This window comes from Garra rufa, chromosome 4 (assembly GCF_049309525.1).
Source record: "Garra rufa chromosome 4, GarRuf1.0, whole genome shotgun sequence".
Lineage (NCBI taxonomy): Eukaryota > Metazoa > Chordata > Actinopteri > Cypriniformes > Cyprinidae > Garra > Garra rufa.
In genome coordinates this window covers 38,528,872-38,555,943 of record NC_133364.1, presented here as the reverse complement: position 1 = coordinate 38,555,943, position 27,072 = coordinate 38,528,872, and the positions used below count along the sequence as shown (strand labels likewise).

The window sequence follows — 27,072 nt, the reverse complement described above, 5'->3', positions numbered from 1 at the left end:
AATAGACTTGAGCTTAAAATTCCAAAACCAAACTTTAATTAAAAAATATAGCATAATATACCTATATATACGCTAAATGTAAGGAATGGATTAAATTGCGGATAGCCAAATAAACTGCCCTGTCTCCCAAAAAAACGAGTTCCCGTCCAAATAGGCCTGTTATTACTCAAGATAATGCTAACGCGCTGAAGAGCTAACTTGGCGTTCCACAATGCTGTTTCAGAATTAAAAATGCAAACAAAGAAATTAACTAATTTATTAACGTTATTATTACTGGCAATCATACAAATAAAGCATATTTTAAAAGTATTCTTACCGTGTTCAGTCCTCTTTAACCTGGCAGGCCGTGGCTTCACTCTAAGGAGGATTTCTGAGATGTGACTGTTAGTGTGGATTGAGAATTCGCCCAGCATCCGTATTGAGTCTGATTATATAATTTTATATTTCATATGAACTGAAACATTAGGAGAATGGGGATATATTTTTCGAAATACAAACAAAAATACACTTGATCCATAATGAGTTTGCTAACTGACAGTGTGCCGTCCAGAGGCAGGGCATATTCTGGGCGAATGGCCGAACAGAATCTGACAGTACAGCGGAGCTGGCAACTTGAGGGCGGATCCGCCCCAGAGTCTGTTGCTATCAGGGTTAATTTTTTTTTTATATATATATTTTTTTTAATGACCCGCCCTGCAAATAAAGTGACAATTTCTTTACCCGCCCCAACCCGACCAGCAGGTTACCACAGGTTATGAGATGACCCCGCGCATCACTATCAACCATCCCTTTAATGAGCTGAAGAGTTGAATCAGCTGTGTGTGATAAGGGAGACAAACAAAATGTGCAGTGTTGGGGGGTGCCCAGGACCTGTCTGTGTTCTTGTTTGTCCAAGCCAATACACAATTAGTATGTCTGTATTGTTTGCTCACTTTTGGATGAAATAAAGTTGCATTTGGGTTCAAAGCTCGCCTTCAGTGGACAATCATTACAGTATGAAAAGAACATGAATTGACATTTAAGGTGTATTTGATCATGAAAAATGTAGAGTTAATTTGTTACAGTAATTTAAAAGATGAACTTTAATCTCTCTCTGTTTTAGTCCAGTTCATCAGAAGACATCATATACACAGTCAAGCTGTGTGTCTATGAAGAGTGACGCATCTATGGACCGACCAATACGGTTTAACAGAGGACATTCAAGGACTGGTCTCAGGTATAGTGTTTGTATTAAAAATATGCTTATAGCATGACATTTTATATTATATTTTATTGGGTTTCAGTTCATAATTTTTGTATAAACAGTGCATGAAAGATTATAAAGTGCTATTTAAAGTGTATTTAATAATGATAAATGTGTAGTTGATTTGTTACAGTAATTTAAAGGATAAACTTTACTCTCTCTCTCTGTTTTAGTCCAGTTCATCAGAAAACATCATATCCACAGTCAAGTTGTTTGTCTATGAAGAGTGACACATCTATGGACCGACCAATAAGGTTTAACAGAGGACATTCAAGGACTGGTCTCAGGTATAGTGTTTGTGCTAAAAATATGCTTATAGTATGACATTTTATATTATATTTTATTGGGTTTCAGTTTACAATTTTTGTATAAACAGTGTATGAAAGATTATAAAGTGCTATTTAAAGTGTATTTAATAATGATAAATGTGTAGTTGATTTGTTACAGTAATTTAAAGGATAAACTTTACTCTCTCTCTGTTTTAGTCCAGTTCATCAGAAAACATCATATCCACAGTTAAGCTGTGTGTCTATGAAGAGTGACGCATCTATGGACCGACCAATACGGTTTAACAGAGGACATTCAAGGACTGGTCTCAGGTATAGTGTTTGTATTAAAAATATGGGTAACGCTTTAGATTACAGCCCGCAAAGAACTACGTAAGTAAACTGAATTTACGGTGTAAGTTTCTGTAATTATAGTGTACCTATATATAACGAACATGTAGGTATGAGGGAAGAATATGTTAAATTTGTGTAATTAGGGGGTAACAAACCAGATATGCAACATGCAAAGAACTACATAACTATACTGAAATTACGGTGTACGTTTCTGTAATTATAATGTACCTACAGTATTAAAGCACGTACGTGTAGGGAGAACATATGTTACATTTTGATAATTGGGCATAACAACCAGATACGCGACCTGCAAAAAACTGTAAGCAAACCTAAGTTACGGTGTTAACAGGTATCTCTATTACTGTGCCAGGCATAAATCATACGTTTGGTGTATTTACACGTAAGCTTTTTTAAATTACTGGTAAAATACACTCTTGTTGCATGTAATTACAGGGTAAGTGCGCCATCTGCGGGCTGTAAATTAAAGTGGCGATTGTTCCGCTCTTGTTCAAAGAAGTTACAGGGTAAGTAGACATCTGCGGGCTGTAAATTAAAGTGGCGATTGTTACCCCCTTGTTCAACGAAGTTACAGAGTAGGTACAATACATATACGCACAATCTGAAAATATATCTAAAATATATCTGAACATATTTTTTAAAGTTGCTAATCTCACTCCTACCACTAAACCTAACGTTAACTATGACTGTACAGTAATAAAAATATAAAAGACAGGAAAGTGGAATCATAATCATTTATTTATTGCAAAAATGTCAACAGCTGTACAAAAAAGTAATCCAAATAACGATGCGTCTGCAGCCACAGTCCTCTCTGGCGGAATACTGTAGGTTTGAGGTGCAGTAGGATGAGAGCAGAATTTAAATTGTTAATCGCTGAAAATATTATTCAGATTATTGTCTTGATCCACTCCTCAAAGGCGCCCACGCATCATTTCAACACATTTCACCAGAAAAACGTCATGTCGTAATCTGTGACGAATGCAGGCGAGAGCCAATGAACGTCCGATTTTCCTGTCGCAAAATTCACTACAGCACGGGTTTATGGCTGATGCTGCTGGACTCGCTGTTCGGGATGCAGATGAAGATCGCCGCATAAAGGCTTGAAATTGGGTCTGGTCCTCGCAAATCGTATGGATTCTGAAGATCTGGGTTACAGCACACGAATAAAATTGTTTCATTTTGTAATTAAGATGCGTGTTCCGTGTATTTTATATCTGTTATTAGTCACAGCATGTCAGAGAAAACGCCTTATGTGTCCCACCACGGCAAACGAAGTTAATATTACATGAATGATTAAACGATTGCAGAAATTTTATGTATTTTAAGGGTTTAAAGTGTAGTCTTAATAACATTATGTAGACCTATAGTTTAGTGTCTGTAAAAACGTAAATAAATGTATGTTTTGTAGAACCACATTTTACGTAAAATACATACGAATTATTATGAGGTCACGTTGCTATGTATTGTGTACCTACCCTGTAACTTCTTTGAACAAGAGCGGAACAATCGCCACTTTAATTTACAGCCCGCAGATGGCGCACTTACCCTGTAATTACATGGAACAAGAGTGTATTTTACCAGTAATTTAAAAAAGCTTACGTGTAAATACACCAAGCGTACGATTTATGCCTGGCACAGTAATAGAGATACCTGTTAACACCGTAACTTAGGTTTGCTTACAGTTTTTTGCAGGTCGCATATCTGGTTGTTATTCCAATTATCAAAATGTAACATATGTTCTCCCTACACGTACGTGCTTTAATACTGTAGGTACATTATAATCACAGAAACGTACACCGTAATTTCAGTATACTTATGTAGTTCTTTGCAGGTTGCATATCTGAGTTGTTACCCCCTAATTACCCAAATTTAACATATTCTTCCCTTATACCTACATGTACGTTCTTTAATAGGTACACTATAATTACAGGAACGCACACCGTAATTTCAGTATAGTTATGTAGTTCTTTGCAGTTTGCATATCTGGTTTGTTACCCCCTAATTACCCAAATTTAACATATTCTTCCCTTATACCTACATGTTCGTTATATATAGGTACACTATAATTACAGAAACTTACACCGTAAATTCAGTTTACTTACGTAGTTCTTTGCGGGCTGTAATCTAAAGCGTTACCAAAATATGCTTATAGCATGACATTTTATATTATATTTTATTGGGTTTCAGTTTACAATTTTTGTATAAACAGTGTATGAAAGATTATAAAGTGCTATTTAAAGTGTATTTAATAATGATAAATGTGTAGTTGATTTGTTACAGTAATTTAAAGGATAAACTTTACTCTCTCTCTGTTTTAGTCCAGTTCATCAGAAGACATCATATACACAGTCAAGCTATGTGTCTATGAAGAGTGACGCATCTATGGACCGACCAATAAGGTTTAACAGAGGACATTCAAGGACTGGTCTCAGGTATAGTATTTGTATTAAAAATATGCTTAAAGCATGACATTTTACATTATATTTTATTGGGTATGAAATGGTTTAAAGTGTTATTTAAAGTGATTTTGGACATGCTAAATGTATTGTTGATTTGTTGCATACAGTAATTTAAAGGATAAACTTTAATCTTTCTCTGTTTTAGTCATCCAGTTCATCAGCAGAGATCTGAACCAAGGTCCAGCTGTGTGTATATGAACAGTCACATGTCTACGGTTAGGTGAGGACATTTCAAGATTAGAGATATATGGCCTGGTTTCAGGTATTCAGATATGATTTCAGCATATGATACAGAATACATAAGATATTGTGCTTATTAACTTTATTTTACAGCAATGAGGTCCTTAAATCAAATCTTAAGAAGAAGTTTGAGTGTCTGTATGAGGGAACAGTTATGCAGGGAAACTCAAAACTCCTGAATGAGATCTACACAGAGCTTTATATCACAGAGAGTGAGAGTGGAGAGATCAGTAATGAGCATGAGGTGAGACAGATTGAGACACAATTCAGGAGAACAGCAACAGAGGACACAGCCATCAAATGCAGTGACATCTTTAGACCTTTACCTGGACAAGACAAAGCCATCAGAACTGTACTGACAAAGGGGGTCGCTGGCATTGGAAAAACAGTCTCTGTGCAGAAGTTCATTCTGGACTGGACTGTAGGGAAAGAGAATCAGGACATCCAACTCATATTTCCACTTCCTTTCAGAGAAATCAACTTGATGAAGAACAAAAAACTCAGTTTTTCAGACCTTCTTCTTGTCTTTTTCCCTGAAACTAAAGAAATGGAAATATCCAGTGATGAATATAAAGTGATGTTTATCTTTGATGGTCTGGATGAGTGTCGTCTGTCTCTGGACTTTAAGAGTAAAGCAAAACTGTGTAATATATCTAAATCAGCCTCAGTGGACATGCTGCTGACGAACCTCATTGTGGGAAATCTGCTTCCTTCTGCACTCATCTGGATCACCTCCAGACCAGCAGCAGCTGATCTCATCCCCTCTGAGTGTGTCCATCGAGTGACAGAGGTACGAGGATTCAATGAGCCACAGAAGGAGGAATACTTCTTTAAGAGAATCAATAACTTGTGTCTGGCCTATAGGATCATCTCACACCTAAAGTCATCAAGGAGCCTCTACATCATGTGCAACATCCCAGTGTTTTGCTGGATCTCAGCCACTGTTCTAGAGAAGATGTTGAGTCGAGCAGAGAGTGGAGAGATTCCCAAGACTCTCACTGAAATGTACACACATTTCCTGATCCTCCAGACCAACATCAAACATAAGAAGGACTATGAGAAGAACATTACCAATGAAGACATGATCCTCAAACTGGGGAAACTGGCTTTCCAGCAGCTTGTGAAAGGAAACCTGATCTTTTATGAGGAAGATTTGAGAGAGTGTGGCATTGATGTGAGGGAAGCATTAGTTTACTCAGGATTGTGCACTCAGATCTTCAGAGAGGAGTTGGGCTTTAATCATGGGAATGTCTTCTGCTTTGTTCATCTGAGCATTCAGGAACATTTAGCAGCTCTATATGCACACCTCTCTTGTACAATCAACAACATCAATGTGTTTGGCCAACACAGACGAAGTCTGTTGTCCACAATATTGTACTGGGTCCTAAATGATTCATCGATGCATGTTTCATTATCTGAGCTGCATCAGAGAGCTGTGGATGAGGCTTTACAGAGTAAGAATGGACATCTGGATCTTTTCCTTCGTTTTCTTTTGGGTCTCTCAGTGGTGACCAATCAGACTCTTTTACAAACACTACTGACACAGAGAGTAAGCTGCTCTTACAACAAAGAGGAAACAGTTCAGTTCATCAAACAGAAGATAGAGGAGAAGCACTCTCCAGAAAAATCCACCAATCTTTTCCACTGTCTGAATGAATTAGGGGATGATTCACTGATGCAGGAGATCCAAGGTTATCTGAAATCTGGAGAAGTAAAACAAACCAAATTCTCATCTTCACAGTGGTCAGCTCTGGTTTATGTGTTGCTGACATCAGAGCAGAAGACGGATGTTTTTGATCTGAAACAGTTTATTGGAGCACGAAATTCAGCAGATGAAGTTCTTCAGAATCTGTTACCTGTGGTTAAAGAATCCACATCAGTTCGGTAAGTAACACTGAAAACAATCACTCCGTTTTCAAAACATGATCACATTTATGATTTTAGCATTTGCTTTCTTACTAAAGCATCAATATGTGCAAAATGAACAGGAGAGATGTGTGAGTTACACTTATTTTGTGTGGTTACTAAACCAGCTGAGGAGGTTTTTGTGTGTCTGTGTGAGAGCTGATGACTGTAGAGTTCAGTGTGGAAGATGAAGGATTGAATGTGAGGAGGGTCAAATCTGACAGCTAATGCATTAGGACTGCTTGTTCTCTAATAAGTTTGACTTAATGTTTTACTGTTCGAAGGAATTAAAATTTCCACATTTCGTTTCTTTAACTGCAGCTGGGTTAAAGGGTTAAGCGCTCACCAGTTTTTAAAAAATGCTGCAAAAGTGGGCATGGTGCACTCACTGCACTGCAGGGAGGAGAGGGGAGACGACACAGACAAGTTTGGGTTCAGACAGTTTAATTTAGCTCCCAACAAGTTTAAAACAAATGAATGGAAAACATTTATATAAATGTGCTGTTGAACGTCTAATTTTCAATTCAAGTTTATTTTTTATAGCGCTTTTCATGATACAAATCGTTGCAAAGCAACTGAACAGAAAATTTAGGTTACTACAATATATTTAGTAGCTTATTAGTGGTGACTACTGTATGTCAAGTTGATGTACATATGGTATAGATGTATGTTAAAGTCAGTAATGGTGTAATCAAACATACGATGAACACAATTAATAGTAATGATTATGTGTTGCAATCTAACTTGTAGCAAAATTGTGTAGTGCTGTATGTTGTTTCAGGGCTGGCATCATCAGAGGTCCTCTGAGGGGTTGGCATCATCTCTTCTCGGGTATTCTGGATCCAGACTAAATCTTGTGTAATTCCTAGTTACCACGGATGGCAATCCCGTGGCAGAAACAGAGAAACAAATAGAGAAATAATTAGTGTAGCTGCTGTTCCAACCAAGCAAAAATTGATCAGATATAACTGAAGTACATGGTTATGGGATACATTATGTGAATGCTTGGCTAAAAAGATGAGTCTTTATTCTAGATTTAAACAAAGAGAGTGTATCTGAACCCCTAACGTTATCAGGGAGGCTATTCCAGAGTTTGGGAGCCAAATGTGAAAAGGCTCTCCCTCCTTTAGTGGACTTTACTATCCTGGGTACTACCAAAAGTCGAGAGTTTTGTGACCTTAAGGAGCATGATGGATTGTAGCGTGGTAGAAGTCTAATTAGGTACACAGGAGCGAACTACTACGGATAGCGAACTACTGGCTATCCGTTTGGCACTCGGTGAGTGGCGTCATTGGCTTGAGGGCGCGGCCCTTCCATTCATCGTCTGGACAGATCATCGCAACCTCGCCTATATCCGCTCGGCTAAGAGATTAAATGTCCGACAGGCACGCTGGGCGTTATTTTTCGACCGCTTCGATTTCTCTATTTCTTATAGACCCGGTTCCAAGAACACGAAACCTGACGCGCCTTCCCGTCAGTTCGAATCACCAGACAACCCTCCACCCTTTGAGACGGTCCTACCTAAGGGCCGTGTGCTTGGGGCAGTGGTCTGGGGAATCGAACAACGGTGCAAAAGAGCCCTCTCTCTCGTCACGGTCCCTCGCGGCTGCCCCGAAGGCAAGTTGTTCATTCCCGAGTCCGTGCGCTCAGCGGTTCTCCGTTGGAGTCACGCCTCTCGACTAGCTGTTCACCCCGGAGTTCGAGGTACCCTGGCCTCTGTCTGCCAACGTTTTTGGTGGCCAGCTATCGTCCGAGATGTTCGCCGCTATGTTGCCTCATGTCCTGTCTGCGCTCAGTCAAAGTCCAGTAATTCTCCTCCGGCCGGCCTACTCCGCCCTCTACCCATTCCGTCCCGTCCATGTTCGCACATCGCTCTAGATTTCGTTTCTGGGCTGCCGTCTTCTGTGGGCAATACGGTAATTCTTACTGTTATTGACCGCTTTTCGAAAGCAGCCCATTTTATTCCACTACCGAAACTCCCGTCCGCCAAAGAGACAGCTCTTTCAGTTTTTGACCACGTCTTTAAGATTCACGGCTTACCCTCCGACATTGTCTCAGACAGAGGTCCGCAATTTATCTCGCAATTTTGGAGGGAGTTCTGTCGACAGATTGGGGCTACGGTCAGTCTGTCGTCAGGCTTATCCGTCCAAGCCCTTATCTCTCGTTGTCGGCGTACTTGGAGGAGGGTGCGGCAGGCTTTATGCCAAACCAGAGAGCGCACTCGCCGTACCGCCAACCGACGCCGTTCCCGTGCTCCCTGTTATGTCTGCGGACAAAGAGTCTGGTTGTCCACTCGTAATTTGCCTCTACAGCCACCGTCACGCAAACTTGCACCCAAATTTATTGGTCCATTTTCTATTGTCAAGGTCCTCAGTCCGGTAGCGGTACGTCTAAGACTTCCCAATTATCTACGTCGAGTTCACCCGGTCTTTCACGTCTCTTGCATCAAACCTGTCATCCGCCCTCCCTCCCATCCTTCCTCTCCCTCCCCCCCAGTCATTGTCGAGAATCCCTCTGTCTTTAAGGTTAAGAGATTATTGGCTGTTCGTCCTCGGGGAAGGGGCTTTCAGTATTTGGTCAATTGGGAGGGATACGGTCCGGAGGAGAGAAGCTGGATTCCGGCCCGGGACATCCTGGACCGCTCGCTCATCGATGATTTCCTTCGCTCGCGTCAGTCCTCTGCCTCAGGAGCACCCGGAGGCGCTCCTCGGGGGAGGGGTACTGTCACGAGCCGGGTTTGACTCTAGCCATCTAGTTTTTTCTCTCTATGACATTTCTCTCTCTCCCTCTTCCCCAGCTGTTTGCTATCGTAATCTGGGCTTGCGCTGATTGCTACGGCACCTGATCCCCTTTAGCTCTGATTGTCCTCTCTATTTCTACCTGTCTGTGTCTGGGCTTTATTGCTGATTATTACTCTTCATGTCTGAACGTCTTCTCTCGAAGCTCTTCTACCACGTCAAGTTAATTTCATGTCCTGTCGAAGTCTAGTCCTGTCGAGTTAGCTGTTCTGTCCTGACATATTGCCGGTAACTGTCTAGAGTCTCTGTCTCTGCCCAGCGTACCTGTTTCACGCCTTCGGCGACTCTCCCAACGCTGGATGCTCTCCGCTGGCTTGTCTGCACCTGCTGAGGAATTCCCCCTAGCTGCACTGTCGGGGTTTGCGCTCTCCTGCTGATCAAGAGACTTTTCGTTCCTGTTTTTTCAACTTCGTTTTCCTGTACTGCTCTACCGAAGAGGAGGTGGACGGCAGACAGCCTGTGTTACATTTTTTGACGTTGCTGAGAACGAATAAATTCTTCTGTTGCTTTTCCAGCCTTCGCCTCTGGGTCCTTCTCTCAGCACCCCTACAGTTTTAGTTTCAGTTTGAGTTTTTTTTCATTATCTGAACACATTTCTATTTAGTTTCAGTTTCAGTTTTAGTCTTTTTAATTATCTGAACACATTTCTATTTAGTTTCAGTTTTAGTTTGAGTTTTTTTATTATCTGAACACATTTCTATTTAGTTTTAGTCTATAGTCCATCACTACGTCACAAACGGTGACGTCAGCAGATTTCAAACCCAGAAGTTGAAAATAGTGCAAAAAAATAAAAATTAACCAGTTCTCGTTAACAATTAATATTAACAGATGCTAACGTTGCTTTCTATGAAAAGATGGCGTATGGGACACCACACTGCTCTGTGAGCTCCAGAACAAAGCCAGAGATTTTTGGAACAATTGATGGTAAAGTGATCATTGAGGATGAACTTCTTAACTTTATTGTCATTAAGATGAGAACTATGAGTCACGATGAAATTGTTTTGCTTGTTACAAACAATTTCAGTTCTGAACGCATTGAGTCCTCAAAGAAGGCTTTGTTCGAGGTATGTCCAAACACATCACAACGCTGTGTCCTCCATAAGGGCACACAGAAGGACATTAACAATGTGAAAATGTGTCTGAGAGTCCTGAATGAATTTGAAGAGGATATACCTCGTTTCGTCTCACATTACTTGGATGATTTACCCTCCGTGACTTTTAACCACATTGATGTCTCTGTGCTACTAAGTAAAATGGAACAATTAAATAATGACATCCACGGTCTAAAAAAGACTCTTGACATTTAATCAAATGTATGTGAGAGTTTATGTGAAGTGAGTGCTACCTTGAATACTCGGGTGTCTGTCATTGAGACACAGCACACACCTACTGCCCCCCTTTCAGTGGTGACTGACAGACAGCAATCTAGCGCTGAGGCGGATCTCAGGACCAACGGTGCCGTCCGACCCGTGTGTAACTGGGTCAACGCAGAGATCTCCGGCGTGGAGTGCTGTGGTGCGGAAGGGACGCCCCAAGCTGGATAGGGCTGCGCCGCTCAGGCTGAGCCATCGCCCCGCACAAGCCGCGAAACGGGAGCGAAAAACAGCTGGGGTAATAGGGACTGGCTCCGTTTCTAACATATTAGCTGTCAAGACTAAGATAGTGAGTGTGTTTGCCACAAAGTTTGATCCCTGCCTGCTTCCAGCTCACTGATAGTGTCTGAGCCTCCGACTGTTGCCTCTGGGCGCAACAGCCACTGAAATACAGCTCTAAATAAATGCGTGTTGTATCATACAATTCGCGTGGCCTACGAGTAGGTCACAGTGCTGCGGATAAATCAAGCCGTCATGTGGTGGACACTCTCCTGGAAGACTGTGATATATTATGTCTACAGGAGACCTGGTTATCCAAACAAGATCTGGATAAGCTTAATGGACTACACAGGAACTTTCATGGTGCTGGTGAGTCTACTACAGATTTAAAATCCAGAATAATTCGCGGCAGGATACCCGGAGGTGTGGCTGTACTGTGGAACATTAAATATGACTCTACAGTGAATGTGTTGAGACTGAATGTTGATTGGGCCATTGGGCTAGAGATAAATATACACGAGAGGTTTACTATCCTGAACATCTATACACCCTTTGAGGTTTATCAGTCTGAAGATGAGTTTTTGAATAGACTGGCTTTTATAAGTTATTTTCTATAGGAAAATTTAGATCATCTTGTGTATATGTTGTGGGGGACTTTAATGCTGACGTGTCTGATTCCTGTTCTATTTTTGCCAAACATCTAGTGCAGTTTTGTGATGAAAATAACCTTACTCTCTCCAGTAAGGCCTTCTTGACTGATATAAGTTTTACATATATTAGTGAGGCATGGCATACAACCTCCTGGTTGGATCATTAAATGATATAGAAATATGTTATGGATTAGCTACTTTGGATCATATTCCGATTGTGATTTTTGTAAATGTTGATAATATTCCCTCAATCACTGCTGATAGCATTTTACCAAATATAGGCAGACTGGACTGGTCTAAACTATCCCCTGAGGAAGTAGATAAATATTATTGTGTTAGTGATTCCTTCTTAAGAGAGATTAACCTCCCAATGAACTCTTTGATGTGTAAGGATATAAATTGTAAGAATGTTGAACATTGTTCAGAGATGTGTGACTTATATGAGAGCATTGTAAAGGCCCTGAAGAAATCTAGTATTCCAATCCAGAAACAGAGACACGTAGAACATAATATTACACCTGGGTGGAAAGAATTTGTGGCTGAACAACAGGCTGAACAACATGCTGAAGCCAGACAGGCTTTCTTAAACTGGGTAGCTGCTGGAAAGCCTAGACAGGGTGAAGTGTTTGAAAACAAAAAGCTTGCCAATGCTAGGTTTAAATACGCCTTACGTTATGTTAAGCAAAATGAAAATGCAATGCGGGCTGACTCCTTGGCTAAGAAGCTGCAAAGCTGCAATAATAATGAATTTTGGAGAGAGATTAAAACCATGAATAACTTCAAATTTTCTCTATCATCCAACATAGAGGGTGTAAGCGGTCCAGAAAAAATAGCCGAGTTGTGGTGTGAATATTATTTTGATTTATTCAATTGTGTCAAGAGTGATAATTTTAACATGGGTCATATTGAACCAACTGAAATCACATTGATAAGTGCATCTGAAATATGTGATTCTATAACAAAGCTGTTAAGAAACAAGGCTTGTGGATTAGATAATATCACTGCTGAGCATCTTAAATTTGCCAGTAGAAGGTTATATGTACTGCTGTCTATGTGTCTAACTGGTTTTCTTATACATGGTGTTTTGCCTGACTCCTTAACACATGTTATATTAGTACCAGTAATAAAGGACAAAGCTGCTAAATTGAACAGCATGGATAATTATCGACCAATTGCTCTTGCAAGCATTCTCTCTAAAGTATTTGAGAGCGTTTTATTTAACAGGTTGGAAGTATTTGTATCAACGACCGATAATCAATTTGGCTTTAAAAGAGACCATGCCACAGATATGTGCATTTATGCACTGAAAGAAATCATTGCAAATTATGTGAGCAGAAATTCTTCTGTATTTCTCAGCTTCATTGACGCGTCAAACGCGTTTGATAGAATTAATCACAAAAAATTATTTATGAAATTGCTCCGTAGAGGTGTCCCTAAATACATTTATCCGAATATTAATTTATTGGTATGCAAATCAAACAATGCAAGTGAAATGGGGCAATGTTCTATCAACCCCTTTTAATGTTCAAAATGGCGTGCGACAGGGTGGAATTCTGTCTCCTTACCTTTTTAATGCCTATCTGGATGATTTGTCCAAATTGTTCAATGTTTGTAAGACAGGCTGTCTTGTGGGAAACTCTGTCGTCAACCACCTAATGTATGCTGATGACCTGGTAGTGCTGAGCCCGTACAGTGCTGGGTGGCAGCAGTTATTAAAGGTGTGTTCACAGTATGGTAATGATTTTGATATCAGATATAATTCCATTAAGAGTAATATCATGATTGTCAGAACCAAGGAGGACAGGAGATTAATTTTTCCTGATTTCTACTTGAGTGATCAGCCTCTGAAGACATGTAAAGAAATAAAATATCTGGGCCATATCATAACAGATGACATGAGTGACGACAGAGATCTGTACAGACAGTGCTGCAAATTATATGCCCAAGCCAATATATTGCTGCAAAAATTTAGCATGTGCTCATCGGATGTTAAATGTTTTTTATTCAGATCCTACTGTACTTCTATGTACACAGCATATTTGTGGTGGCGATATAAGAACAGTAGCCTGCGGAGACTCACAGTAGCCTACAATGAGGCCATGAGGCTCCTCCTTCGTGTCCCAAGATGGCACAGTGGTAGTCAGCTTTTTGTGAACTCTGGTGTTCCCACCTGTGGAGCCTTATTAAGGCAATTAATGTTTAAATTTATGTGTCGTTTGGACAAATCTGAAAATGGAATTATACTGGCACTAACCAGTCCTAAGAAAAGCTGTTACAGATATATGTCTGGCCTTTGGAAACACTGGCTTTGTAGTCTTTCATGAATTTTATTGTAATGTTATGTCATTTAAAGTATTGTACTTTTTCTATATTTTTATTTTTTATCTATGGACCAAATGTGTGTCTCAAATAAAGTTATATATATGATGTGCAACACAAACACTTCTGTTAAAATCTCAGAAAAAGTAGTCTGGGGTTTCATAACCCTTTAATATGTACATGTTGGGTTATTGTGGTATCACAGATGAAGGTTGCGCTGCTTTATGTAAGGAATAACTGGTGATAGGTCATTGAATTATTATAAATTAGTAAGTTAACTCTGGTCCCTAAATCTGATTGGTTGAAAACTTTTTCCAGCCATGTGTAATTCCACCACTATCACTATGGGAACCATTTCACTGTTTGTGTCACTTCACTTGCACTATTTCTCACAGCAAGTGCCATGGCAGATGACCACTGTAATGTTATAAATAGTCATGTTTTGTTTCACGGAATGTAGTTTTAAGAGTTTATTAGGTGAGAATGTTCTTGTTTAGATTCCAAAGATTCCAAAATATTTGTACCATTAAAAAATACAATGTAATAGTGTGTAAGTGTAATAGCAAGAAACTAATTATTTAAAAACTTAAATAGGTTATTTACTGAAAGTAATAACACAATAATTACATTGTTGTAATTGTTTTTTTTTTCATTTTCTAATAACTCAGAAATAAGTCTTGTTATAGCTCATGCAGTGTTTTAACAATCCCCAGAGACACATCATACACAACTTGGATTTTGGAAATGTGATTTTGTGTGAGACCCCCTGCTGGTCTCACTAATACCTCAAACAGTACATTCTTCTGTTTTTGGAATGCTTTGTTAATTTTAATAAAAATAATAATGATAATAATACATTTTATTTAGAATGTGCTTTTCTCACATGCACACTAAATGCACACTAAATCCACACTACCTTGAATACCGTTCCGGGGCAGTATTCAAGGCTTAGTGTATCCCATTATGCGTCATATTCTGGAAAAAACTCGATAGACTTTTTGCGAGATCTTACGAGTGTCACAATTTAAGCAAGATGAGGAGTGAAGCTGATGAGTCAGGAACCTGAGTAAAATAACTGTGATATTTATTAAAGAAAACAACGAAGAACAAGGAGCAAAGCCAACAGATGTAACGATAACGACGGACACTGGGGTGTGATCAGACAGAGACTAATATACACAGAAAACAAGGCGTGGTTACAAACGAGATAACAGGATGACGAGGGGGAAATACAAATATGGGCACGACAAAATCAACTAAGACAAGACCTAAACCATATGGAGTAGAAACAGAGGGGGAAAAACACTGGGGAAACAGAACAGATATGACTAAATACTGACAGCGAGAGGTGCTGAACATAAAAATAAAGCTCTGAAAAAAAAACACATTTTCACATTTTTACAACACGATAAATGTGTCCCATCAGGTAATGAAAAGTTTGACACACATTTGTGGTCTTCATCCTCACTTGAACACTTGGGCCAAATACAGGGAATACGTAATTTAAGTAGTCAAGTGCAAAGACCACAATTGTGGGTATTTGGACAAGGCATAATTGACCATATGCATTCTTTAGAACTTCCGTATAATGATAAGCCAGCTGCCATTTCAACTCCCTAGTTTTTTTCAAGACGTCTTGCTTTTCGATTTATTATAAAATTACTAGTATAATAAATTGTAGTACTTTTACCGCACTGAAGTATATAGTGTAGCAAGTGCAGAAAGTCATTAAAATAAATAAATAAATGTGACCCTGGACCACAAAACCAGTCATAAGGTTAAATTTGTCAAAACTGAGATTTATACATCATATGAAAGCTCAATAAATAAGCTTTCTATTGATGTATGGTTTGTTAGGATAGGACAATATTTGGCTGAGATACATCTATTTGAAATCAGAAATCTGAGGATGCAAAAAAATCAAAAAGACTGAGAAAATCACCTTTAAAGTTGTCCAAATTAGGTTCTTAACAATGCATATTACTAATCAAAAATTACATTTTGATATGTTTACAGTAGGAATTTTACAAAAAATCTTCATGGAACATGAACTTTACTTAATTTCTTAATGATTTTTGGCATAAAAGAAAAATCACAAATTTTGACCCATGCAATGTATTTTTGGCTATTGCTACAAATATACCCCAGCGACTTAAGACTGGTTTTGTGGTTCAGGGTCACAAATAAGCTCAGACACAAAATGTCACATAGTCACCTGTCTTACCAGCCACAGTCACTTGTTCCCAGTCACCCATCTACCATTGGATACTACAATTCCCAGAATCCCTCCTGGTACACACCTGCTCCTCATCCACGATCACCAGATCATCCAGACACACTCAACTTTCACCCGTAACATCTCAATTCCTCACAGAGAGAGCCACTACTCCAGATTCTCCAGCCCAGGGCACTAACCTGTCTAATTCCGCAGCCGAGACCGCTACCAAACTAGAATCACCTGCCAAGATGACCTTCAAGACAGAATCCCCAGCCGAAAGGTCAACCACGTTTGATTTTCCAGCCAAAAGGGTCACCACGTCTGAGTCACCGGCCAGAAAGACCACTATGCCTGCTTCCCCGGGCCAAGAGGGCCACCAAGCTCAAGTCTTCAGCCAAGAGAACAGTTGGGCCAGAGTCCCAGGCCGAGATGGCCACCAAGCTCAAGTCTTCAGTCAAGAGAGCCATTGGGCCAGAGACCCCGGCTGAGATGGCCGAAATGTCCGCCAAACACAAGTTGCTGGAAGAAGTGGCCGTCAAACTAGAGCTCCCGGTCAAGACAGCTTCACATTGCGCATCTTATCTGCACTACAATGAGATGCTGCATGCTGATACAAGACTTTTACTCACGTTATGGGTCAGTTGACAGAATTGTCTAATTGGGTCATTGTTGCCCCTCTTTTATAAGCATTTGTAAGCCATTCGATACTTGGTTGCTCACAGTCACATCTAAAGCGCTCGCGTTAAGTCGCCTGGCAAGTATCATATTTGTCACGGTTCTCACATCTGCCGTGTTCTCATGTCGCGTCATCTGTGTGTGTGTGTGTGATTACGTTGTGCGTCACGCTCATTCAGCGCAGCTGTCAATCAGTCCCACACCAGGTGTCCCTCATCATCTCTGGCTACAAATACTCACCTCAATCTCTTCTTCCCTGTCTGACAGTTCTACGTGTTGGATGTTTGTGGGTTTTGTCATCTTGTGGAGTTCGTGTTCGTGTTGGATTATTTCTTGTTGGAGTCTTGTCGGATCATTGGACACACGCTACATGTTTGCACCACGGAGATCACCACGCATCACTCACCAGCTGTCTAAGCCCTCGTGTCACTCAGCCGGGAGATCATCACCACCATCACAACCATCATCATCATCACGCCTTTCCATTTTTTCAATAAATTCTGTTTGTACACTGCATTTGTTTCCTCCACATTCTCTCACCGTTACAATATTGAGTTATTTAGTTTTCGTAGTTTGTTGAGCTTAAGCGGCCAGATACACACAATGAATGTCTTTCATTGGCAGGTGAGGAGGAAGATCCACCAAAATTAGGTGCCGGATCCGGCTTGTTTTGGCACAAATTAACCTCTGCTGCTACACCAATGATATACAACTCTATCTTTCTACAAAACCAAAATGGAACACGTTTTGCACTAGCCATCTTATAGACTCATAATGGCCACAGCACATGTGCGTCTGTTAAGTCAATGAGACTGTAGGATGTCCCATTCATCATTTTATGGTTCAGGAGGGTGCTCGTGAGCGCCCCCCTTTGTGGCCGTTATGCGCTCTTGATACGCACTTCTGCCGAGCATGCACTGGTGCGAGCTCCACTGCAGACTTCTACCTGATAGTCAAAGCGGCATTACACCACAAAAGTGCAAACTCATAGGAATACCGCTAGGGTTTAGGACACCAGTTGGGACAGGGCCCAAGTACTTATCTTCCTCTTTCTGCTCTCACAAGGTCTACAAGCCATCAGCAACTGGATGTCAACCTTCTCAAACCAATGGAAACAAAAGTGAGGTTCTCCTCATTGTGTTCTAGAGCCACACACTCCAAAGTTCATCTTTTCATCATATCAGTTGATGGCTCACCGGTTCCCATATCCTCCCAAGTTAAAAGTCTTTGTGTCATTTTGGACACATTCCTTTGGACCTCACATCAACAATGTTTATCCTAATGCATATTTCCACCTCTGCAACATCTCCAGACTTCGTCCATCCCTCTCCGAGCACAATACACAGGATCTTATCCATGCTCTGGTCACTTCCAGTATAGATTATTGCAATGCCCTCCTCATTTGAGCCTCAAATGTCTGCATTGCCTTCAGTCAATTCAGAATTCTGCAGCCAGGATCATTACTCACACCAGATCAATGGACCACATTACACCTCTCCCTGTCCAGCTGTACTGACCCCCTGTTTCCCAACGGATCAATTACAAAATTATTGTGCTAACTTTCAAAGCCCTTCATAACCTAGCCCTCCTCTATATCTCTTTGACCAACTTCTACCATATACTCATCCTCAAAAACTTTGTTCCTCTAAGCCTGCAATGTTAACTGTACCAACATTCAGACGTAGTACTATGGGGGCCAGAGCTTTCAGTTGCTCTGCCCCACATCTTTGTAACTCTCTTCCTGCACACATCCGTCAACTGGATATCAATTCAAATCACAATTAAAAACATACATTTTAGCATACCACCAGATTAACATACCTTGTATATATATTTTTGTTTTTATATTGATTTTATTGTCTGTTGTTACTATTACAACACCTTGTTATCATTTGATTGTACTATTGATAACTTGTTTGGATTCAGTGGATTCAGTGTTTCTTCTATTTTTGTTTTTGTAAAGTGTTTCTGATGTGACTTTTTTGAAGTGCAATTGATGTGAAAATCATCTTGTTCAGAGAAAACAATATATTGATGTAAATTTTCTAAAACATGTTTTGTGATCGAAAGGGAATATGCGTAGGAGTGGCAATGACTCATGAATATTTAGCAATTCACACCTGAGAGACAAAAGCCGCTTTTCCACTATCGGGCTGAACCATTCTCAATGCGTAACCGTTCTATTCCGTGCCGATCCGGGCCAGTCAGCACGGATACAGTTTGATTTTCCACTGTGGTGCAGATAACGGAACTCTTTGGAATGTAAATACAAATGCGTCAGTCGTTGCCTTGGTAACGCAAGAGTAGGCGGCCCCGCTTCTACTGTTATTGTCCTTTTGGATGCAATATGTTTTTATTTTTTCCCGGCACTGTTTTGAACTTTTCTTAATGCGCTTCTCTGCAAGACACTGCGCTATACTTAAAAAATCTTTGCAGCCTCCAGCTGTTGTTGAATTTTTCTTTCTGCCCAAATATCAATATAAGAGTAAATGTTTCATCCACAGACCAAAGTGTCTCAGCCATATGTATTTATATTTACCATATCTGTTTACTGAGCACCCGCCTAGCCATGGAGAAACTGGTAGCCAGGCAACAGAGTGGCGACGTCATGCACACGCATTTTACCAGCCCGGCTCAGCACGGTTGTCTAACCGTGCCGAGAATTCCGGGGCGAGGCCGGTTTGTAATCGTGCTGTGCCATACCAGGCTCAGGTGGAAACACAACTGGAACCGTACCCAAACTTCCTAAGAACGGTTCGGCACGATAGTGGAAAAGCGGCTAAAGAGCCCTGCCCTAATGGCCCTATCAATGACTGACTATAACAATTACATTTATTCATTTAGCAGATGCTTTTATCCAAAGCGACTAACAATTGGGGAATACAACAAGCGATTCATCCTAAGGAGGCAGATCGAGATAGAAAGTGCTCAAACATATCACATATCAGGCGTTGTTAGATGAGTACAGGCTAGAAAGGGAAGATCAAGAAAGAGAGGAGAACAAAGGTTATTTATTTATTTATTTATTTATTTTATTGAGTAAAATTGTGTCAAAAGAGATGGGTTTTCAGCAGTCGCTTGAAAACTGTTAAGGAGTCTGCATTCCCAGAGAATGGGGCCCAGAGATGTAGTGTATATGGAGAAGAGAAGGGGTCCAAAAACTGATCCCTGAGGAACCCCAGTGGGTTGGGGGTGCATAAGTATAAACATGTAGGTTAAATGTAATGAATAATTGCTCAGAGATGTGTAGGGGTTTGACCAAGATGTTGTCTGTAATACAATTTCGTGTGTAAATGAGGTCAAGTTGGTTGCCGGATTTATGAGTGCATGTAGTGACAATGCGTTTTAGATTAAATGAAGCTAGGAGTGAATGGAAGTCTGCAACATAAGGTTTGTCTTGGTGAATGTTAAAGTCACCAAAGACTAGAAGTTAAGAATCATTAATGTTAAGACTATTTATTTCTAGTCATTTTCTGAATTCTGTTCAACAAATGAAACAAGTAAATCATACCTGATATTTAAGTGATTGCAAAACTCATCAATAGTCACTTGTCACTTGTTTTACACTAGAATATCACTTTGAACATCTGAAGTTAGTACAGCATTCTCAGAGGAAAACAGATTACCAGATTCCTAAAAAACAACAAATACAAAACATCTGTGAACATGTTGATAATATCAGGAGTGTCATACCATATATATATATATATATATATATATATGTGACCCTGGACCACAAAACCAGTCTTAAGTCGCTGGGGTATATTTGTAGCAATAGCCAAAAATACATGGTATGGGTCAAAATTATTGATTTTTCTTTTATGCCAAAAATCATTAGGAAATTAAGTAAAGATCATGTTCCATGAAGATTTTTTTGTAAAATTCCTACTATAAATATATCAAAATGTAATTTTTGATTAGTAATATGCATTGTTAAGAACTTAATTTGGACACCTTTAAAGGTGATTTTCTCAGTATTTTGATTTTTTTGCACCTCAGATTCCAGATTTTCAAATAGATGTATCTCGGCCAAATATTGTCCTATCCTAACAAACCATATATCAATAGAAAGCTTATTTATTGAGCTTTCATGTGATGTATACATCTCAGTTTTGTAAAATTTAACCTTATGACTGGTTTTGTGGTCCAGGGTCACATATGTGTGTGTGTGTGTGTGTGTGTGTGTGTGTGTGTGTGTGTGTGTGTGTGTGTGTGTATATATATATATATATATATATATATATATATATGTGTGTGTGTGTGTGTGTGTGTATATATATATATATATATATATATATATATATATAGTATGATTTTCCAGTCATAGACTCATTTGTACAGTCATTTGTACTAATGTAAAAAAAAGGACATTTTATATCTGAGAAAGTAATTGTTTAGCACATTAAACATCTGTTTGTGAACTAACTAATAAACATCTAAACATACACTCAGTATAAACATGTTAAGATTTGTGCTGAACGAGACGAGACAATAGACAAGATTCTAACAAACAAGATATTTAATATTAATCTTCAAGAGGAACAAGGCAGGAACAGGCAGGAACTCAAAGATCTTTCACACATGATAACAACATTAACGAATAAAGACCGACAGAGAACTCAAAAAACAAACAGACTTATAAAGGGAAACTAATCATTAAACACAGGTGACGGGGATCAGGACCAAAAACCAAAGCAGACAGATTGACGGGGGGAGACAAAGGGAGAAATCCTCCGAATAGACGCGTCCTCGCGACGTAGAAAAACATAAAAAAACAGACAGGAGGGGCGGAAAAACAGAGTCCATGAGGGAGGGGGCTTCGGCAGAGGACGCAACCCAAGCCACTTGGACCAAAACAAAAGTCCAAGTGGCAGATAAGACAGCCCACGGTGGAGCCGACGGAGGGAGGAGCCGTGGTGGAGGTCGCGCTGACGACTCCAACCGACAGAGAGCAGCTGGCAGAGGAGCCCGAGGCGGAGATGGAGAGCCGAAAATCCTGGGCGACACAACGGATCCGGAAGGCCAAGGCGGAACTGGAGGCTCTGGCGGCCGAGGCGGAGTTCCGGAGGTCTGCGGCAGAGCCAGAGCGACAGAGGATGGAGGCTATGCCGGAGGGAGGGAGGAGTCCGTAGGAGCCGGTGGGACGGCGTGACGGGGCACAGCCGGAGGAGCAGAATCCTGAGGTGACGGAGGGACGATGACTGACCAGGGAGGAGCCGGAGAGACGAGGGAGCCCGGTGGAGCTGGTGGACCGACGGGCGACGATGGAGACGAGGGCGCTCGCTGAGAGACGTGGTGGAGCCGCAGGGTCGGAGGGCCGAGGCGGAGTTCTGGACTCTGAGGCTGGAGGTATCCTGAGCTGAGGGATCCTCCAGCCTAGACGCCGATGGAAGCTGGCAGCCCCGCGGCGAGCCCACTGCACAGGTGTTGGGCTGAGGGTGAGCTGAGGGGCTGTCAGGGGACAGGGGCGGCCAGATTGAAATGGATGTGGACGGAAGAGGGAGGGTGGGTAGGAATTCCAGGCGGACAGGTAGATCAGAACAGAAGGACATTTCAGAGAAGAAGTCAATTATATCCCCAGAATGTTGCTCAAGCTCACCCCCAGTGGTGGTGCAGTGGGCAGGGCTCTCTACCGCCCTCCCCTGCTCCACGCAGCACTCCACCGTCGCGGGTGATGGTTGGCTGGGTTCTGGGTTGAGAGTGGGGCTGACGTCCTCTTCGACGATGCCGATAGTCCATGACGATTTACAGAACGTCAGCACCCACTCGATGTAATCCGGTAGGCTCTCATGAGGACCCTCCCCGGATAGTAGCGCCTTAGTGTTTGTATTTAGTCCGATATAGAAGAACTTACAGAGGGTGCTACCCGGAAAGTGGGAGGAGATAGTCACGGATGTGGTCCTCAAGAGAGCATTCCCCCTGCCTCAGGAGACTAAGGAGAACAGTAGGGTCCATAGTGACAAAAATACTTCAAAAAACAAAATACTGATAAAAAAGGACGAAAAGCAAAACGTAGGGGAGAACGCCGGGTAAACTGTCTTTCTGTTATGAGTTGTAGCGTGCTGGACGGACGAAACGAGAGACGAGGTACACAATAAACACTATTTTAATATAATCTTCTGATGAACAGGCAGGAACAGGCAGGAACACAGATCACTTCCACACATGTTGACAACATTAACGAATAAAGACCGACAGAGAACTCAAAAAACAAACAGACTTATAAAGGGGAACTAATCATTAAACACAGGTGACGGGGATCATGACAAACAAGGGCAAAAACAAAGCAGACAGATCGACGGGGGGAGACAAAGGGAGAAACCAAGTACATAAACTGACAGAACTGTGACAAAACACTTTACATCTGATTGTTATAGGATACATTCAAATAAATAAATATGATCTTATAGTCAAAAATATAAACATGCTTAGTATGTATTATACAATACATGTTGTCTAAACATTCTTAGATTTTATCATTCAGTGTTACAGTGTTAAGACTATTACCTTTATAGAGCATCGTTTTCTAAAACATTAAAAAAAACATCCTTGCATTGTGAGACATTTAGATGCAAATCCTTCATAATGTTTCACTTGAAGTAGTCAGGGACATAGTTTGAAAAAAGTCAAACTAGTAAATTATGTGCAAGTTTTGTCACAGTAATAACAGTGAAAGAAAGACTTTCTAATGTAAAATTTGTGTCTTATCACGTTTTTCTTCTGATGAGGTAAAAATCAGTCTTAATCCTCACAGCGCATCTTCGTCCAGAAAAAAACAGTGAGCCAGATGAACTTGAAGGAAACTCGCTGCTTTGTTACAGTGAGGTAGGCATTTACCTCCCGCGCTTTGCTCACACGGCTAATTATAATATGAACATGAACATAGCTCGTTGGCATGATCGAATTAACATTGCATTGGTTTTGTATGAATTACTTTATCATAGAATATTTGTTTTAGATAAAACTTACTTTGTTTAAAAGTATACATATCAAGCTTTCTCTAGACATATTGCTCGTGTATCTGTGTTGTGTATTGGCTGAGTTATAGTATATTTTACTGGCGCATTTCTGGATGAAGATCACAGAGATCAACGCGGCAGACAGCACACCCTGTTTGTTTTCTTTATTTTTCAAAATCACAATGTTTTTTGTTATTATGAGTGTATACAAATAAAAGCAGACCCTTTACAGATTTGATTGATGTACTGCTTTTATCTGTACGATCATAAATGACAGAGTAATTTAAGTTCCTTTTGGGAAACTGCCACAAAACGCGTATATGCGTTTGTCGACCCAAGGGGGTTAAGCTCCCTCCTTTCCCTCTTGGGCATATGGTCTAAGTCACGGAAATTGAATTTGGGGTGTCAAGAACTCATGTTACTATACCTACTATTGTGGTTATTACATCTTAAGAATCTATGATTTTAACAATTTCATGTTTGGTATCATTTTGTGTGTCTCTGTGCGATTGGTAAAATGGTCTAAATTTTACAGCAGTCACTTATATTATGAGAACTTATGAAAACTTTTGAAGAATTCTGTTCTGTTGCTGAGGGCTGTGTCTCCCTCAAGGTCTGTGAGAATGTTCTTCTTTCTCTGGTCAGGTGTGACCTCTGGTCATGAGATCCTAACAAACCAAAAGGTCTTTTATGTTTTTACTACTGATTTATAACTTATATATAAGCAAAGTGTCATTATAGTTATTTGGGATTCTGTAACATAAAAACAAACAAACAAACAAACAAAAACCACACACTGTGTGTGTGAGCCTCTGGAGCTCTGCACCTAGGACTCTAAACATGCTGCTGTGTGTCTCTCTGCTGTCAGGTATGCATTTCTGTTGATTTTTCATATGTGTGATTGTGTTAAACACATTGAGCTCATAGAACACACTTTATAGTTGTTTGTGCTACTACATGTGCACAAAGACTAGTCAAGCAGTGAGAGCATAAATAACCCCCTATAAGGTAAACAGAACAGAACCAACATTAATGATTCATTTAGCAGATATCATTAATGCTCTACGTGATTATTTTATGTAACAAGATGCAGTGGTCTGACTCAACAAGAAATATCCAACCCAAGTCCTTACTGGACAAGAGGAGGAGCTGGGGATGGAGGTGGGTAATTATCTTCTGAGCAAAGTGATAGCTGCTGAATAATGATTGAAAGTACCTTATAAATGGAATTATGATAGGCGTCGTATTCCTATAGATAGACGTCGATCAGCTGAGCATCAGCTGATGCGAGCTTGACTAACGTGACCTGCCAGAACTAATGCTGCATTTCATTTCAGTCAGGACCACTATCGTCAGGTAACTTACAATAAGCATACATTTTAAGTTGGGGTATGGTTCTGTTGTGGGCAAACGCTCCCTGTCTATCCATGCAGCCTAGCACGGATAAGAGCAGGGAGAGCATAACTTCTAAAACATGTTTTGTGATCTAAAATGAATATGCGTAGGTGTGCCAATGATCCATGAATATTTAGCAGTTCACACCTGAGAGACAAAGAGCCCTGCCCTAATGGCTCCCCCGTCAATGACTGAATGTGACTATTAGGTAAGGAAAAATGTGAGAAGATTCAAAGAATGGAGTTTTAGATTATTTGTATCTTATTTACAACACAGTATAATCAAAACATACATAATGAAGGTCAATGCACATTATTGAGCACCCTGATCTAACCACAGAGATATGAACAGACTTTGTGTCATTTCTGAAACCTTTTTCTGAATTCTGTTCAACAAGTGAAACAAGTAAATCATACCTGATATTTAAGTGCTTGCAAAACTCATCAGTAGTCAAGGAACTAGTTTTACTCTAGAATATCAGTGTAGTTGAACATCTGAAGTTGGTATTCTGTTTCATCTGTTGAGCTGTTTTCAGATCACTAAAAAGCAACAAAAACAAAACATATGTGAACATGTTAATATCAGGAGCATCACAGAACAAAGATGCCATACATGATTCTTTACTGTTAAGTTCTTCCAAGAGCATAACATGAAACAAATCTTTTCCAACACTTTTTGGATAAACATAACACACACAAACTTCCCAACATATTCCCTATGCTTGTTTCCCCAATTGAAACAAGCTGCAGAAACCTATTTAACATGGCTCCCGATTATCCAGTCTTTTCCTCTCAACCTTCTTGATGAATTCCAAGCCACAGTATATACTTTCAAGTTCAGTATAGCATCATTACTACACTCATTGCCTTAAATATATTCACAGTGATTTGTAACTTCGCAGCAGTGGCAGCTACTGGTCTGTCAAATAGGGGAAGCTCATTTTCGGCCTACATCATAAAATTGTCTATTTATTTAAAAGTAAATTCTGCCCTACGTTCCTTTTCAAGAAAATGGTCTGTGACCCTGTCGTACCAACTAGGTGTCTTTTTGCACTAAATCAAGGCAAGGCAAGGCAAGTTTATTTATATAGCACATTTCATACACAATGGCAATTCAAAGTGCTGTACATAAAAGGAATTAAAATCATAATAGCATAAAAACCATAAAAATTTAAAATAATAATCACAACAATAAAAACAGAGAATTTAAGAACATTTAAGATGATTTAAAAAATTGATTTTAAAATTAATTAGCACAGTAAAATGATTATACATAAAATAATGCAGTCTGTTCGGACGTAGCACAGTGCTCATTCAATAAATGCACAACTGAACAGATGAGTTTTGAGTCTGCATTTAAATGTGGCTAATGTATTAGCACATCTGATCTCTTCTGGAAGTTGATTACAACCTAGCCTACTATATGAATGAATGAATGAACGATCTAAAAATATAATATTATTTAATAAATAAGAATATTAAACTCTGTAAAAGTGAAACAAGGAATGTGGTGTATAATTGTGTGAAATGTATTATGAAAATCAAGCAATTTCGCCAAGCAAATATAAAGAAATAGGTTGCAGCAGTTTTAATTTCGACTGAACTTCAGAAATCCACGATGGGACTGAGCGCGAATAGCTTCAGTGATTCCTTAAAGTACAAAATCGCTGTCACTCAAAAGGAGATGCAATCTTTCGACAGACCCTCCAATCATCACGCAGAAGCTCGGAGTCCAGGCCAGCCCACTCCTCATTCACCCCCAGAGACGCTGAGCGTCCGTGGGCGGGACATAATCGCAGCGTTTATCCAATGACCGTCTAGTTTCAAAGCACTGAAGAAAAACGTTCAAAGCAGCCGCATTGAAGTCAATGGACGCTGGGCTTCAACGGGGAAATGCACTGTGACGCTACGGGAATGTATGAAAAGAAAATCAAGTCAGCCGACCTGCTATATCTAACTGATTCTGAACGTATTCGTCTTTG

General features: G+C 40.2%; 1 protein-coding gene across 1 annotated transcript in view; it reads left to right on the top strand.

Moving 5' to 3' along the window:
- The first annotated feature begins 518 nt into the window (after positions 1-518).
- Positions 519-27,072, top strand: part of LOC141332932 (NACHT, LRR and PYD domains-containing protein 3-like) — a 99,587-nt gene continuing 73,033 nt past the window's right edge. Inside the window, exons 1-7 of the mRNA XM_073837891.1 lie at positions 519-634; positions 1,103-1,216; positions 1,417-1,530; positions 1,729-1,842; positions 4,200-4,313; positions 4,486-4,560; positions 4,674-6,464. Coding sequence (XP_073693992.1) covers positions 519-634; positions 1,103-1,216; positions 1,417-1,530; positions 1,729-1,842; positions 4,200-4,313; positions 4,486-4,560; positions 4,674-6,464 — 2,438 coding nt within the window. The remainder of the gene's footprint in view (positions 635-1,102; positions 1,217-1,416; positions 1,531-1,728; positions 1,843-4,199; positions 4,314-4,485; positions 4,561-4,673; positions 6,465-27,072) is intronic.